This window comes from Lissotriton helveticus, chromosome 9 (genome assembly GCF_964261635.1).
Source record: "Lissotriton helveticus chromosome 9, aLisHel1.1, whole genome shotgun sequence".
In the NCBI taxonomy this organism is placed as follows: Eukaryota; Metazoa; Chordata; class Amphibia; order Caudata; family Salamandridae; genus Lissotriton; species Lissotriton helveticus.
In genome coordinates this window covers 12,087,228-12,101,962 of record NC_136070.1, presented here as the reverse complement: position 1 = coordinate 12,101,962, position 14,735 = coordinate 12,087,228, and the positions used below count along the sequence as shown (strand labels likewise).

The following is a 14,735-nucleotide window of genomic DNA, read 5'->3' as shown; positions in this document are numbered from 1 at the left end:
GAGCAAAATGAAGAGGGAACCATGTCATCTCATTCTCATCGCTCCGGCATGGTCAAAGCAGGTTTGGTTCCCAGAGCTTCTTCTAAGCTCCATCTTTTCACACATTCTCTTTCGACCATGGCCAAACCTGCTGTCCCTGGATAACAGCCAGATTGTTCATCCTCAGATAAAATCTCTGAATTTATCAGCTTGGAACGTCACAACTATGAATTTACAAATCTAGACATCACTCCAGATTGAAAGTCCATCCTTCAGCGGGCCAGAACTTCTTCCACTAATAGGGCATGCGATGTGAAATGGAAAAGATTTTGCTACTGGTGTGTGGAAAAAGGCATACTTCCTTTACTCTCGACCCCAGAGCGAAAATTGCCTTACCTACTGCATTTAGCAAAGTCAAAGTTGGAAAATAAACCCACACACTAAGAAACCAATGGGTGCTTTCTCAGAGTGTAGAGTCAAAATACCAGAAGTGTATAGCAAATGAAAAGCATTAACAAAGTCAATAGGTCTTGCCTATGAGCCCTTTTGTCTTTGCCAATGTTTATAGTCATGCTATACAGCATTTTGGCTGCTGTGTAGTATGGTTTAAAAAAACAAAGTGAGACAGAAATAAAAAAGTAAAGAAGTTTTTTTTGAGAAAACTCCTTCAAGCATCTACCTACAGTAGGAGAATTCTCCTGTAAAGCTTCTTTTGTCGGTATCTTTTCTGTCAAGTGGTGATGGGTCAAAATTTAAAACTTTGCAACTTCATTAAGAGCAAAATTTGTCAGATTGATGTACCTCTACCACTCAAATATTAATTCTGCACCAACCAACATTTTCTTTAACATTAATGTGCTTGACTTTTTTTCCTTGGTTAAAATGCATACAAGTACTTTATTTTCATTTGACATTGTTGTGCCACCTTCTTACAGAAAAGTGGTAAATTCTACCCTAGACGCTTCCATATTCAGTGTGGACGGGCTCTTTCCATGCTCGATAAAGACTGTTCTGATCATGCTTCATCCAATGGGTGCTCCACAGTGGCTGTGTGTTGCACTGTGTAAACAGACTTGTTCTGAGATAGACCTTTTAGCAGCAGTGTTTCCAAATACAGCATTCACTCAGGAACAGCACCAGAGGGAGCTCCTCCTTTCATCAACTGCTGATAAGCCCCCGGCTCATAAGTGACTTCAATCTTCATATGCTTTTGCTGTCATGTCTCACCATTGATTACGCTCTGTACACCCCTGTAGTGCTTCAGTGCTACTCACGTATGTGCATGATTAACACCTTCGTGGGTTCCTCCTTCTTGGTGCTAGTTTTGTCTGGTGCATCCTAACTCCACAGATCCAGGTACAGTTACTCTCTGCATGTTCCATATGTCTGTGGTGTACAAAATGTGCAACTAGGGGTCTGGTTTCTGCTTTCACATGTAGTGGCTTCTCGCTGCCTTTCGCACAGGCTAAGGGCTTCCACCTCATTCAAATGCCCTTGCATGCCTTGCTCTACTAGTTTAGTTTCCCCTTGAGTGCTTTGGTGTTGATTGTCGTCCTGGTCTGTTTTGTTTCCTGAAATGTTTTCAAGGACTTCTCTTACTTATGTGGTTCTCAAGCCATGCCACTTTCCATGAATAAAGATATGTTATGTTATAAGTGGCCCTACACCCACATAAACAGTATCTGTTCAGTAGTAACTGTACTGTTCCTTATCACATTATGTCTGTACCGGCAGTAACTCTATCCTCTCACACATCACACTGTACCATCACAGATCACATGTACCGACACTCTAGCATCACTAACCACACACCGTGAGCAATGCGCTGTAGATTAATTGATCAAGAATCTTTACTTTCGCTTTTCTGCCTCTCCCATCTCCTCTTCTACATGGTGAGGAAGATAAGACAAACATCTCCGACATTACACCTGGTGAATCCTTCTTGATCCAGTCAACTATGGTACTCCCTGCTCTAGGAGATGTCGATCAGTCCCCACAAGACATTACCACTCAGGCTGGATATTCTCCTACAGAGTCACGGTCAGATCAGACACCCAGATCCCAGCCAGCTCAACCTTGCAATCTTGCACCTCGGGTCTTCGAATTTGGCTACTTAAACCTTCCCCAAGAATGTACAACCATTCTACGAAAGGTGTGCCGACCCATCACGCTGGCCTGTACACTGCAGCGTGGGAAAAGATTTGTCCTCTACTTTATCTACAAATACCTAGACCCTTTGAAGCCTATGGTCCAGGACATCATCTCCTGTCTGTTACATCTGCAAAGCTTGGGCCTTTCCTATGCATCAATACGCCTACAGTCAGCTGCGCTGCAGCCTATATTCAAAATAGGGAACATTCGCCTTCATTTAGGATTCTAGTAATCAAGGCGTTCTTGGATGGTCTCTAGTGGGTCAGACCATACGGAACATCTCCTGCCACTGAGCCGAGTTTGAGCATAGTCCTGACGAGGCTCGTGGGGTCACCCTTTGAACCTTTACACTCATAGCCCCTCCTGATGGTAGCTTTCTTTGGGGCCATTACTTCCCTCTGGTGAATTAGAAAACTGCAAACACTCACTTTACAAGACACTAGAACAGGGGTATCGGGCCAAAAAATCTGCACTTTATCCTATGTATTGTGGTCCAGTAGATTTATTGTGGGTGCTATTAACCTGAAGTCATATACCCCTAGACTCCCGACAATTCAAAACAACACAATGGTACAGCACCCCACACAGTGTGCCTTTCACAATAATATTTAAATACAGTGGTCCAAAAAATACTTCAGTAGGACTTGAGGTTCTTTTCTTGCTTTTATTAACAATCTTCCAGTTAAAAAAGAAACGTAGCCACTTTACAAGTACCTTCTATTCAGGTTCACAAAGTTAAAGTTGTTCTCAGAACAAATCCTACATTTATAACCAAAGTGATCTCACCCTTCCATCTTGACCAAACTATAGAGGACCCATTCTTCATTCCGCAGTCCAACTCGGTAGTTGAAAAAGCTTTACACATCCTAGAACTCAAAAGATCTCTCATGTATCACATCCACAGGACCTTTCGTAAGTCTGACTAGCTATTTGGTGCCTTCTTTAAGCCTTTCAAAGCCCATTACTTCTCTGAGACTGGCATACCAAGTGGATAGTAAAGCGCACCCAAATCTGCTACGTGTCCCACCCAGGGTGCATTCCACCTGGAAGTAGGGGGCAACAATGTCTTTCTTATCCTATATACACAGCGGGTACCTGGCCTCCCTCGCACACATTTACCTAGTTTCCCAAACACGATTATATGGACATCCTGGTTCGCCAACACCCTATGGCTGACCCGACAGTCTTAGGGACTTTGTGCCTGATTTTGAGTTCGGCGGTAGGGGCACTAGGGGGTGCACAGCAATATAGCTGCGCTTTAGTGCTGCTCTGCCGGCCGATCCACATTCCACAATCCATCCAGAATCATGCTTTCCAACGTAGCAGACAGCTACATCGAACATGGCATTGAGCTAGTGAAGTGTTCAGGACGAGTTTGATACAGCGGGTGGCCCTGAATATGAAGCGGTGAGCTGATGTCAATCATTTGAAGAGCTGCCGCGGAAACAACATGGCGGCCGCTGTTCGCGGTTGAGTGCTGCACTCACTGCCGCTTTCTCCTGCGGGTCCTGTGTGGTTGGATGGGGCTGCACGAGCCCTGGAGCTGTTGCCTGCTTAAGAACTGACCACGGGCGGCCGAGGAGCAGTGGTTGTCAGGGGTGCCTGCTGCTGAGAGGCCTATCAGGACATACTGATGCCGCCGGACCGGAGAGATACTGTGCCTGCGATGGCGCTGCTTACCTGACATGCTGGGGCTGTGGTGAGCTGTATTGTGGCGGCTAAGGCGGGCAGGACCTTGGTACTCCGGAACTGCAGTGAGTTATTCTCCGGCTGTAGGGGCTGTGATAAGGGGCCCAGATGCTGCTCCTAATTTACCCTGTGGCAGTGGCCTTGGATGGCGGGCCTCCCCTGATGGCTTGACTCACCTCATTGGCTTGGCGCTGTAGTCACGCTGAATTTTCACAGACATCAGGCTGCATGACTTGCAAAGTCTTGGTTCTGCGAGCCTGATTGCCCTTGACTGCGTGGTGACTCCCTGACTGGAATCTTGCCTCCCACTGGCACGCAGGGAGAGCATGGTGCACTGTGTACCGGTCATCTAGTCATTTAGGTTGCTGCTTCTGGGGAGGCTGGACTAATGTGTCCGGGCTTGTAGGGGAGCCCATATCTAGAACAGGCGTATATCAGCTGACTGCTCTGAAGGCGGTGAGTCCTGTGGCTGTGCCATTTATCGTAGCAGCCCGTGGCTGAGGATGCCTGTGAAGATATAAAGATGCATCCGTGGTTCTGAGCGGAGGTGACATTTGTCTCTGTATCTTATAGACACAAGTGTAAAAAAAAACAGCACGTTCCACTGTGTGGTGCCTCATGCCTGACTGGGTCGTTGTGACTGCTATTGCTACAAGTGAGCTGGTCACATCGTAAAAAAACGATAAGACACAATCCCGCCTCATGTTTGAAATACGTACGCCGGGCAGATCGCAGCCTAAACAAACTTCCGACTCTGAGGCAGGCGATCCATCAGAAGCTGCCCGGCCTTGGAGACTACGCTCCTGGTGATGCAGAGTAGCTTACAGTCGATCGATGGAAAGATTGACGCATTAAACTTACATATGGATCATATGGTTGCAAAGCTTGGCAAGCAAGGCACCAGGTTGGGCAAAGTTGAGAAGCGTGTTTCTACGGCTGAAGACGACCTGCACACTGTCTCCAAGAAAACCTTGAATATGGAAAAAGTGCTGGCAGCTATCCAGGCGAAGAAGGAGGACTTGGAGGCGAGATCCAGGAGAAACAACTTGAGGATCACTGGTCTGCCTGAGTCAACTAATACTGGGACGATGGAGGTCTACACAGAGTGGATGCTCAAAGAAATCTTTGTTTTGGACAATCTGTTGCTATGCTGAATGTGGAGCGCGCACACCGATCTCTGGCGGCTTGCCCTATTCCTGGGGCCCGCTGCGACCTATAATTGCGTGCCTGCTAAACTACAGAGATTGGGACACTATCCTCAGATTGGCCTGAGAAAAAGGTGCAATTAACTATCAGGGAATGTGCTGGCTTTCTTCCCGGATTTTACCACAGCTGTTTAGGCGGCGAGAAGGGAGTTTGCAACAGTAAAAAAGTTGTTGTTGGCGGAGGACATCCCGTATGCTATGCTCTACCCTGCACGCCTGAGGATTGGGCCGGAGGGGACCTCCAAGATCTTCAACAATCCGAGAGCTGCCATGGAACATGCTAAATCATTGCAAAAGCATTGCTGCGAAACCACAAGTGATTCAGATGAGGAGGAACAGTGAGTCTCTATTTGCACCTGCAAAATTGTGGATGTATGATCACGGCATGTAGGTCGCCACCTGTCTGGTTTGGTTGTCATTGTGAGGTGGGAAGTTCGCTGAGGCTGGTCAACACCATTTGAAAGATCTTATCCTGAAGGGGTTTCATCCTGGTCACACAATTTGTTGTTCATGTGAGCACTGCAAAAAAGGTAGAGATGACCGAGGCCTCATAGGCACTGAACACTGACCGAGCTGTTACGTTGGCGCTATGGACAAGTTTAGCCACCTCCCCTTCCATTGTGAGGCGGTATGCACTCTAATGATCCCTAATGGGTGTACCCTGACTATTGTTATGGGTTATGTTCTTGTTGAGGGGCGTGTTTGTATTTCACTGGGATGTCTTTAGCAAGTTGTGGGTGCTGAAGTGGGTAGAGGGGCTGGGGGGAAGTGGGGCGGTTTGGCAGACACTGTAGTGTAGATGCAGTTTATTTGGTAGCACGATGGTCCTATCTAGGATGTATACAATGTGGGATCTTGCAAGGTATGATGGTTCAATGCATGTTCGGATGATAATATTGAGTTAATAGCATTAAATGTACGCTGGCTTAAAACCCCGAAAAAGATCCGTAATTACTAGCATTTCTAGATAAGCTGGATGTGCAGGTCGTGTTTCTTCAGGAGACGCATCTCTCTAAACATACGGAACAAAATGTGGGGGGTCATTGGGCTGTGGTACCTGTGGCAGCATCATATTCCTCCTATTCCAGAGGAGTGTTGGTTCTGGTCAAGAAAGGTAGCCCGTTCACTTTAATTAAGTCTGAAGCTGATGAGCAGGGAAAGGTGCTTTTGGTTCTGGGCAAACTGGGTGGCACTGCTGTGCTATTTGTTAATACCTATGGGCCTAACATAGACGATCCGGCATTTTATAATGATATTTGGAACCATAACTCCTCCTCCTTTAGTAATATGTGTTGGTCACCTAAATATGTGTCTGGATCCTTGGCTCAACTGCTCTGTGGATGCGGTGGGGTGGGGGAAACAGGCTGCTCATTTGCTGGCTGAGCTGATGGAGCTGAGGGTCTTATGGATCTATGGAGGTCCCAAAATCCGTCTGGGAGAGAAGTTACATTTGTCTCCACGGTGCACGGCTCCTGGTCCAGGTTAGACTACTGGTTGGTTTCCAAGGAGGTGTGCCCCAGGACTGTCTCAATCAAGCACTTGGCAAAAACACTCTCTGATCATTCTTTTGTGCTTTTAGAGCTCAGTGTCCCTGCGTGTGTTAGACAGCGGTATCAGTGGTGGTTACAGCAATCTTCCCTACTAGACCCAGTGTTCCGCTGCTATCTCTAACTTTTTCACAGAGAATGAAGGCTCGGTTGACAGTGTGGGCACACTTTGGGAGGCCTTTAAAGTCACAATTAGAGGGGAATACATTGGGCCACAGGCTGGTGTTTTGAATGACCTTCAGAATAGGATAAGTGGTCTAGCTGATAAAATTAGTGCGCTGGAGCGTGAATATAAACAATGTTTCTCGCCCTCAATTCTGGCCCAAATCACAGAATTCGTAACTGAGCACAATCAGGTAGCGGATCAGGAGGTACTACACAGGTCTAGGAGATGCAAGGCACACTATTATGGAGAGGGTGGTAGACCCAGTCGATCGTTGGCGCATAAACTGTCTCTTCCCAAGGGACAGGAGCATATTGTTGAGATGGCGGATGAGGACTCTATTGCTCGCCACTCCACCCCAGAGATTAGCAAGGTGTTTATCAACTTTTACCTCAATTTATATGGAATCAGGCCATCGGCTAGCAGGACAAAGTCTCCAGTTATCTGGATGATATCGCTCTTGGGTGGCTCTTTCATGGCCAGCGTGAATATTTAACTCAAGCCTTTGATGGGGAGGATGTTAAAGAAGCTGTTATGCCCTCCTGACCGCTAAGGCGTCAGGTTTAGATGGGCTGCCTAGTGAATTCTACAAGATATATGTTGAGGTCCTGGCCCAGCAATCGCTGGTGGACTTTGCTGAGGCCTACAAAACCGGTACGCTACCCCTCACCCTTAGGGAAGCTCTGATTGTCACACTTCTAAAGCCGGACATAGTTGCAAATAAGTGCAAGTCGTATAATCCACTGTCCTTAGTAAATATTGACGCAAATATATTGGCAAAATAATTGCTAATAGACTACAACCCCTAATCCCAAACTTGATCCTCCCTGATCAGTCGGGATTGGTCCCCAAGCATTCAACTGTGCATAACCTACAGACTATCTGTGCTGTGATGCACCACTTAGAGCCCGAGCTCCCTACTGTGGCGGTGCTTTGGATGCGGGGAAAGCCTTTGAATTGTTACAATGGGGATACATGTTCGTCGTCTTGCAGAGAATGGGAATGCCACCATTCTTTTTAAAATGGGTGCGACTCTCGTATGCAGGCCCGGTCGCCTGGCTGCATGATAATGGGTGGGTATCTGACAGATTCTCAATATGCGGGGGCACCAGGCAGGGTTGCCCCCTCTGCTTTTTTCATTGGCGCTCGAGCCGTTGGCATGTAAGATCTGACAAACACATGCTGATGCCACTCTGGGTTTCCAGCAGCGTCCGCCGGCTATTTCACTCTATGCGGTTGATATGATGTTATACATCCGTGAGCCGGCCACGCATCTGGCACCCCTACTACATGACCACGTTCTGTTTAAGACAGAACCGGTTTGGGAATAAATTGGGCAAAGTGTACTGTCTATCCACTGATGAACTGCACCCAAGAGACAGTCCTGGAGTACCCGCTCTCCTGGTTGGCGGACCCTGTGAAGTACTTGGGGATCTGGGTGCACAGGGACACTGACACGGTGCACAGCATGAACTATGGGCGTGTCATTACCAAGATTACTGAACAAGTCTCCAGTTGGACTCGCCTACCATTGTCATTGGCAGATAGAATTGCTGTGGTTAAGTTGACTATTCTTCCCAAACTCCACTAGTAGTTTTTAAATCCTTGCAGTCAGGCCTGCTGGCATTGATGTGGGCTGGCAAACAGCCTAGATGCAGCCTAGATGCAGCTGGAACACTCTGGCGCTGCCATTTGAGCGCAGGGGGTTTGAAGTGCCTGATGTGCGTTTATGTTACCTGCGCACGCAGTCGCAATTCGCACAGCGATATCTACTGCACTTAGCTGTGGAGCGAACACTGCATTTCCAATACTGTGAGCCGCTATGGTACTGCATGGTGGCGAGGGTGGCACCAGGAAGGAGCTTAACCATGTCAGGTGCACTTTCCTGGCATGGAGGGCCCTTGCTGCTTGTGCGGGGATGGACTATATGTACACACCAGACATGCCATTTGCTGCACACCCGGGCATTTCTGCGGCGCAGGAGTGAGGGGCCTTGAGTGTCCTGCAGAATGCAGGTGTCACTAATCCCGGGGACATGTATCTGAACGGGACTTTTCTATCCTTAAATGATTTTCTGGCTGGTCAAATGTACAAAGCAATGCACGGGTTCACTTACACCAGACTGCGCTTGGCAGTGCATACTCTATACCCTGAGTTTCTTCTGGAGCCCAGAGTGTTGAAAGAGCTACAGGTGGTCTTATTGGGCGGGGATGGTAAAGGACTGATTACCAGGTTATATAATGCTTCACAAAGGGAAAATGATTGGTCTGGCTCTTCTGCGTTCGATAAATGGAACAAGGAGCTTAATGTCCCATGTCGTGGGAAAACTGGGAATCTTGATGTAAACTGACTGGGCGCCTGACTGCTAATTGTAAGCTTTGCATTATACATTTTAAGTACCTGCATCAGATGTATTACACCCCTGCACAACTGTTGAAATTCGGACTGCGTAAGGATACAAGATGTACTAGATGTGGGCAGAATGGGGCCAATTTTATGCACCCAGCATGGGGTTGGGTTGCTCTACACAGCTTTTAGCAGCGTGTTGTAAAAGTACTCACTGATATGACCCTGGATAGGATTGAATGTACACCAGCACAATGTCTACTAGGGCTGCTGAAGAAGGCTAAGCCATGCAATATTCGCATTGTTGCTATTTCTACTTTGTTTGCCAAACACGCTGTTGCAATGCATTGGGGTGGCAGAACAGTGCCCACCCTGGTGAAGTGGCTCAGAGACCTAGTGTACTGCAAAGAATAACTGGAGGTAGATGCTGAGGAACTGCCAATGTCCTCTAGGCCTAAGGACTTCTAGGCTCCCCTGACTACATACCTGTTGGAACATCCAAACGTGTCATAATCGCCTGTAGATAATCTGTCTACATAGGTTGTGTGGTTGTTGTTTGATCTATTCATCTATGCTGCTCCTAATTGTGTTGCACATGTGTTATCTTGCTTTGCACAGTCTGCCTTTTGTTTTGAGGGGCTGGGTTGGGGGGGTGTGAGTGGCTAAAATAGACTGCATCCTATTTGTATTCTAGTGATGTACAGTGTGGGCGCCTTTGCACGCTGCCTGATGTATCTTGCAGTATAATAAATAAAGTTAAAAAAAGAAGAAAGTTCTGCGGATGAGATACTCCATCTCAAACGTCACGGATATCCTGTCCGCCGTATTATAAGTGCATTATATTGTATGGCACTTGTAAAACGGCAGACATTTGTGATGGAGTATCCTATTTAAATTGGGCCCTTTGTTCAAATATCCGCATCAGAAACACACTAGCCACCACTTTACGAGAGTATCACTTTAATCTGTGCATAGCACGCGTATCTAGAGCCGCACACGATATAATCAGAAAATTTTACCACGTAAGCATCAGGCATAGTGTGTAGGCCTATAGAGTCTAATGCTCCCAGGCTCTTCCCAGCAGCCTGTATTATTTATGGATCTTTTCTCTACTGTTAACTAGTTAACTCCACACAATGCACATTGTGCACCATGCTATGCTCGCTACTTTCTCCATACACATTCTTATCTGATGTGCAGAAAACAATCATTGCTCGTGCACGTTCCCCATCAAGTGAGGAGTCGCAGCACATCTCATGACTCAGACTTCTTTGAAGAAAAACAACTTGTAATCATCTGAGCCCAACACAAGACAGCAGTAGTATGCAGGGAATGTGAATCTACAGCACTACTCACCGCTAACAGATGTTTACAGGATAATTAACATTTTCCTTATTGATTGTGTCCAAATTGCTATTTTACAGGTCACATACACTGACATATTGCATGTGAAAGGAACAGCCCAAACAATCAGCAAAGTGCCAAGAGCCTCAGTGTCGAAGTGTGCCCTGGGTCAGTCTCCACCAGCTCTGCTGGCCACCTGGATCCCACGGGACAAGTGAGTATCTACAGGATCACACTGTACGGTCACAGATCAGACTGTACCTGTATCAGCAGTAAGTCTGTACGGTCACAGATCACACTGTCCGGTCACAGATCACACTGTCCGGTCACAGATCACACTGTACGGTCACAGATCACACTGTACGGTCACAGATCACACTGTACCTGTGTTAGACCTAGGTTTTTCTAGACTACATAGGGTAGCCTGGCACAGAGCAGCATCAGCTAAACCCCCTCGAGGCTTTGTGTAGTGCTTACAATCTCACTCACAGTAACCCAGTGAATGACCAACCAAAATAATGACACCACACCAGTTTAGAAAAATACCGGTTCCTTTTATAAAATTCTTTGATGTATCTTTCTTTTCTTTAGAGCCGGGTTTCAGTTTCAGATCATTTAACCTTATCACATTAAATTATTGGTTCCTCGCAAAATTCATTTGGCAATTTCAGTATTTTTCTACCCCCAAGTATGAAGGTCACGTTGAGAAATCCCTACAACTTAGAGTTGCAATCTCTTACATTCCCCATCTATTCGGGTTGATAATTAAACAGGCTTCTTTACAATAAATCATATCTGGTACATTACATTTCGCCAGGTGCAGCTCCCCCCGCACAGCTTCATACAATCACGATTAGGCTCTGGTGCGAGTAGTTGAATTACTGGAGAAGACAAGCAAGATATTACATCCCTGAAGAACAGCTCTCAACACCCTACGAACTTATTAAACCACTGAGCCCATCAGAGTAAACACAGGTGCTGCCAGCCTTTCGGATATCGTGTCCTCCACCCTCCAGGATGTTCACCACCAATCACCTTTTGTTCCCCCAGAACTCTCTGGTGATCCCCACTTGGTTCGCTACCTCCCGTTTCCCTGAAGCCCCTCGGCTTCCAGCTTACTCTCCCTCACAAGTTCCGTTATGGGCAGGTAGTTTCTCACATGGATCACCCCCTCACTGAGAGGATTGTCTCGGGTATGCTATATCTCCTAAATGAGTGTCACACAGGTAATTTGCTGTCTCCTTACGTGTCCCCGGTTGTTCAGCTACTTGGGGTAAGTTCCGGCAGGGACTCGTTTGCTCCTCCCCGCCCGACCACTCTTCCACGCTTACTTGTGGTGTCTTGGCTTCTCTGCCCACTTGTGCTGCGTTATACGAGTGTCGGCGGCTACTGTCTCTCCCTTGAACTGCTGCTCCGTTACCGCTGCCTCAGTCCGCCGCTTCGAGCCGCTTCCTGATCCTCGTAGACGCTCTCCTCAGGCACGAAGGCTCCGCCCCCGTCCGGCCTCCTCCTGCAGTCTCCCCGCCTCTTCCGACGCTACCTCAGGTTCCTCCGGATGGCAACACGGTTCAGCTGGGCTCTTCCTCCTCTTCCGATCCCACGACAGGGATCCCACACGGCAGTGGCGCTTCCTTCGGGTAAGGTCAACAGCCGGTTCCGCCGCTTCTCTTCACAATGTGGACTCGGGGCTCATGTGCTGCAGTCGCGGCAGTTTTAACTCCTTGACCCCTGATTCCTTTACCATTCAGAGTGTCACTGTGTCCAGGTTCGCTTCCACTGCACACGTGCCTTCAGGGCAGGACTTCACAGGTCACTTGAGAGCCACGCTGCGAGAGTCACTGATGGTTATAAAACTTGCCACGGAGTCTTCTGTTTCTTAATATGGTTGCTGTGGCAGTGGGGTTTGGTCAGCCTATGAGGGGTCACTTCCCAGTAGAGCAACAGCCGGCCCCAAAGGTCGATCTTGTCACTACTAGTGTGATATCCTCCTCCTCAAGTCGCCTCTCTCCGCACTGGTCAATTCCAATATTGTCCCAAAAATGGCTCCCTGGTCACTGGCCTTTTATAGGCTGGCCTCAGACCCCTGGAAGCTACTAGTTGGTTCTGGAACCTTCCTCATGCTAGATTATGGGTCTGCCACCCTTAGGTGACCGTTATGGCAGTTAGTAGCCACCATTTTAGGAATCATGTTCTAACAGTTGCTTTCTGTGAGGAAAACTAGGCCTTGGTAAAACAATAGGCCCAAGAAACACCTAGCCCCCACGAGAACACTGGAAAATTCTGGTGGACATTAAAAAAAAAAAATACATAACTGGATTCACTGGAGTGCCAAAGGGGACAAAATAAATAATAATTGTGAGGGAACTCACAGGGGCAGACAGGTCTAACACGCGCCCCCCCCCAGCTGAAAGTGGGGAGAGCTACCCAACCCCTTGGGAGTTCTCATCACTAAGGCGGAAATACCTAGAGAGACCGTCTGCATTGGCGTGGTCCACTCCAGGCCGATGTTCCACCCGGAAGTCCATTCCCTGTAGGGAGATGGACCATCTCAACAACTTGGGATTCTCCCCCTTCATCTGCATCAGCCAACGAAGGGGTCGGTGGTCGGTCTGAACCAGGAAGTGCGAGCCAAACAGGTATGGACGCAACTTCTTCAGAGCCCAAACCACCGCAAAGGCTTCCCGCTCTATAGTACTCCACCTCTGTTCCCTGGGGAGTAGTCTCCTGGATAGGAAGACCACGGGTTGATCCAAGCCCTCATCATTTAGTTGCGATAACACTGCCCCAATGCCATGTTCTGATGCATCTGTTCGGAAAATGAACTCTCTGGAAAAATCAGGAGCCCTAAGTATTGGAGCAGTACACAATGCTTGTTTTAAAGTCACGAAGGCTCGCTGACAAGCCTCCGTCCAGACTACCCGTCGAGGTTGTTTCTTGGAGGTAAGTTCAGTGAGGGGTGCCACAATGGTGCCATACCCCTTCACGAACCGACGGTAGTAACCAGTGAGGCCCAGGAAGGCTCGGACCTCACTTTGGGTCTTGGGGGGCTCCCAGGCCATGATAGCATCGATCTTCGCCTGGAGGGGCTGCACCGTCCCTCTGCCCACCAAGTGGCCTAGGTACACCACCGACCCCTGACCGATCTGACACTTGCTGGCCTTGATTGTCAAGCCAGCCTGTTGCAGGGCCTGGAGAACAGCTTGCAAGTGTTGCAAATGATCCTCCCAGCTACTACTGAAGACAGCAATGTCATCCAGATAAGCAGCAGAAAAAGCTTCCATACCAGAAAGGACCTTGTTCACCAGCCGCTGAAAAGTGGCAGGGGCGTTCTTGAGCCCAAAGGGCATCACGCAGAACTGGTAGTGACCCTGAGGCGTGGAGAAGGCTGACCTTTCCTTTGCTCCATCAGTAAGGGAAATCTGCCAGTACCCGGAAGTAAGGTCAAAGGTACTTAAGTATTGGGCAGCTCCCAGCCGGTCAATAAGTTCATCCGCCCTGGGGATCGGATGAGCATCAGTCTTTGTTACTGAATTTAGTCCTCGGTAATCCACACAGAATCTTAATTCAGGTGTGGCGCCCGGTGGGGCAGCTTTTGGTACCAAAACCACCGGACTGGACCAAGGGCTATTGGAAGATTCAATCACTCCTAGCTTCAACATCTTGGCTACTTCACCATGGATGCTGGCCTTCACCTTGTCTGACAGCCGGTAGATCTTAGACTTCACAGGTGGGCTGTCTCCTGTGTCCACATCATGGGTACACAGGTGGGTCCTTCCCGGGACAAGGGAGAACAGTGAGGAAAATTGCTCCAGGATCTGGCGGCAATCTCTCTGCTGTTCAGGAGTCAGGGATGGTGAGAGAATCACTCCCTCCACCGACCCATCCTTTTCCTGAGACGAGAAAAGATCAGGGAGAGGCTCGCTTTCCTCTTCCTCTGCTCCATCGGTCACCATCATCAAGACGACCTCGGGCCTCTCATGGTGTGGCTTGAGGCGATTGGCATGAAGCACCCGGTGGGGCTGTCTCGGGGTCTTAAGGTCCACCAAGTAAGTGGCCTTACCCTTTTTCTCCAATACCTCAAAGGGGCCTGTCCAAGGATCCTGGAGGGCATTTAGCTCTCCAGGTTCCATCACCCACACTTTTTGTCCAGGCTCCAGTTCCACTGGGTGAGCATTGTGGTCATACCACTCCTTCATTACTGCTTGGCTGGCTTCCAAGTTGTCAGAAGCTTGCTTCCACAACTTGGCCATTTGGCTCCGGAAGGCCAGCATGTAGCTCACCACGTCCTGGGGAAGCTTCCTGGGAGTTTTT

At 48.3% G+C, this 14,735-nt stretch overlaps 1 protein-coding gene across 3 annotated transcripts in view; it reads left to right on the top strand.

Moving 5' to 3' along the window:
• Positions 1 to 14,735, top strand: part of TTC6 (tetratricopeptide repeat domain 6) — a 1,585,904-nt gene that overhangs the window by 200,873 nt on the left and 1,370,296 nt on the right. For all 3 annotated transcript variants that reach the window (XM_078659352.1, XM_078659351.1, XM_078659353.1), the window contains exon 5: positions 10,505 to 10,638. In XM_078659352.1, coding sequence (XP_078515478.1) covers positions 10,505 to 10,638 — 134 coding nt within the window. The remainder of the gene's footprint in view (positions 1 to 10,504; positions 10,639 to 14,735) is intronic.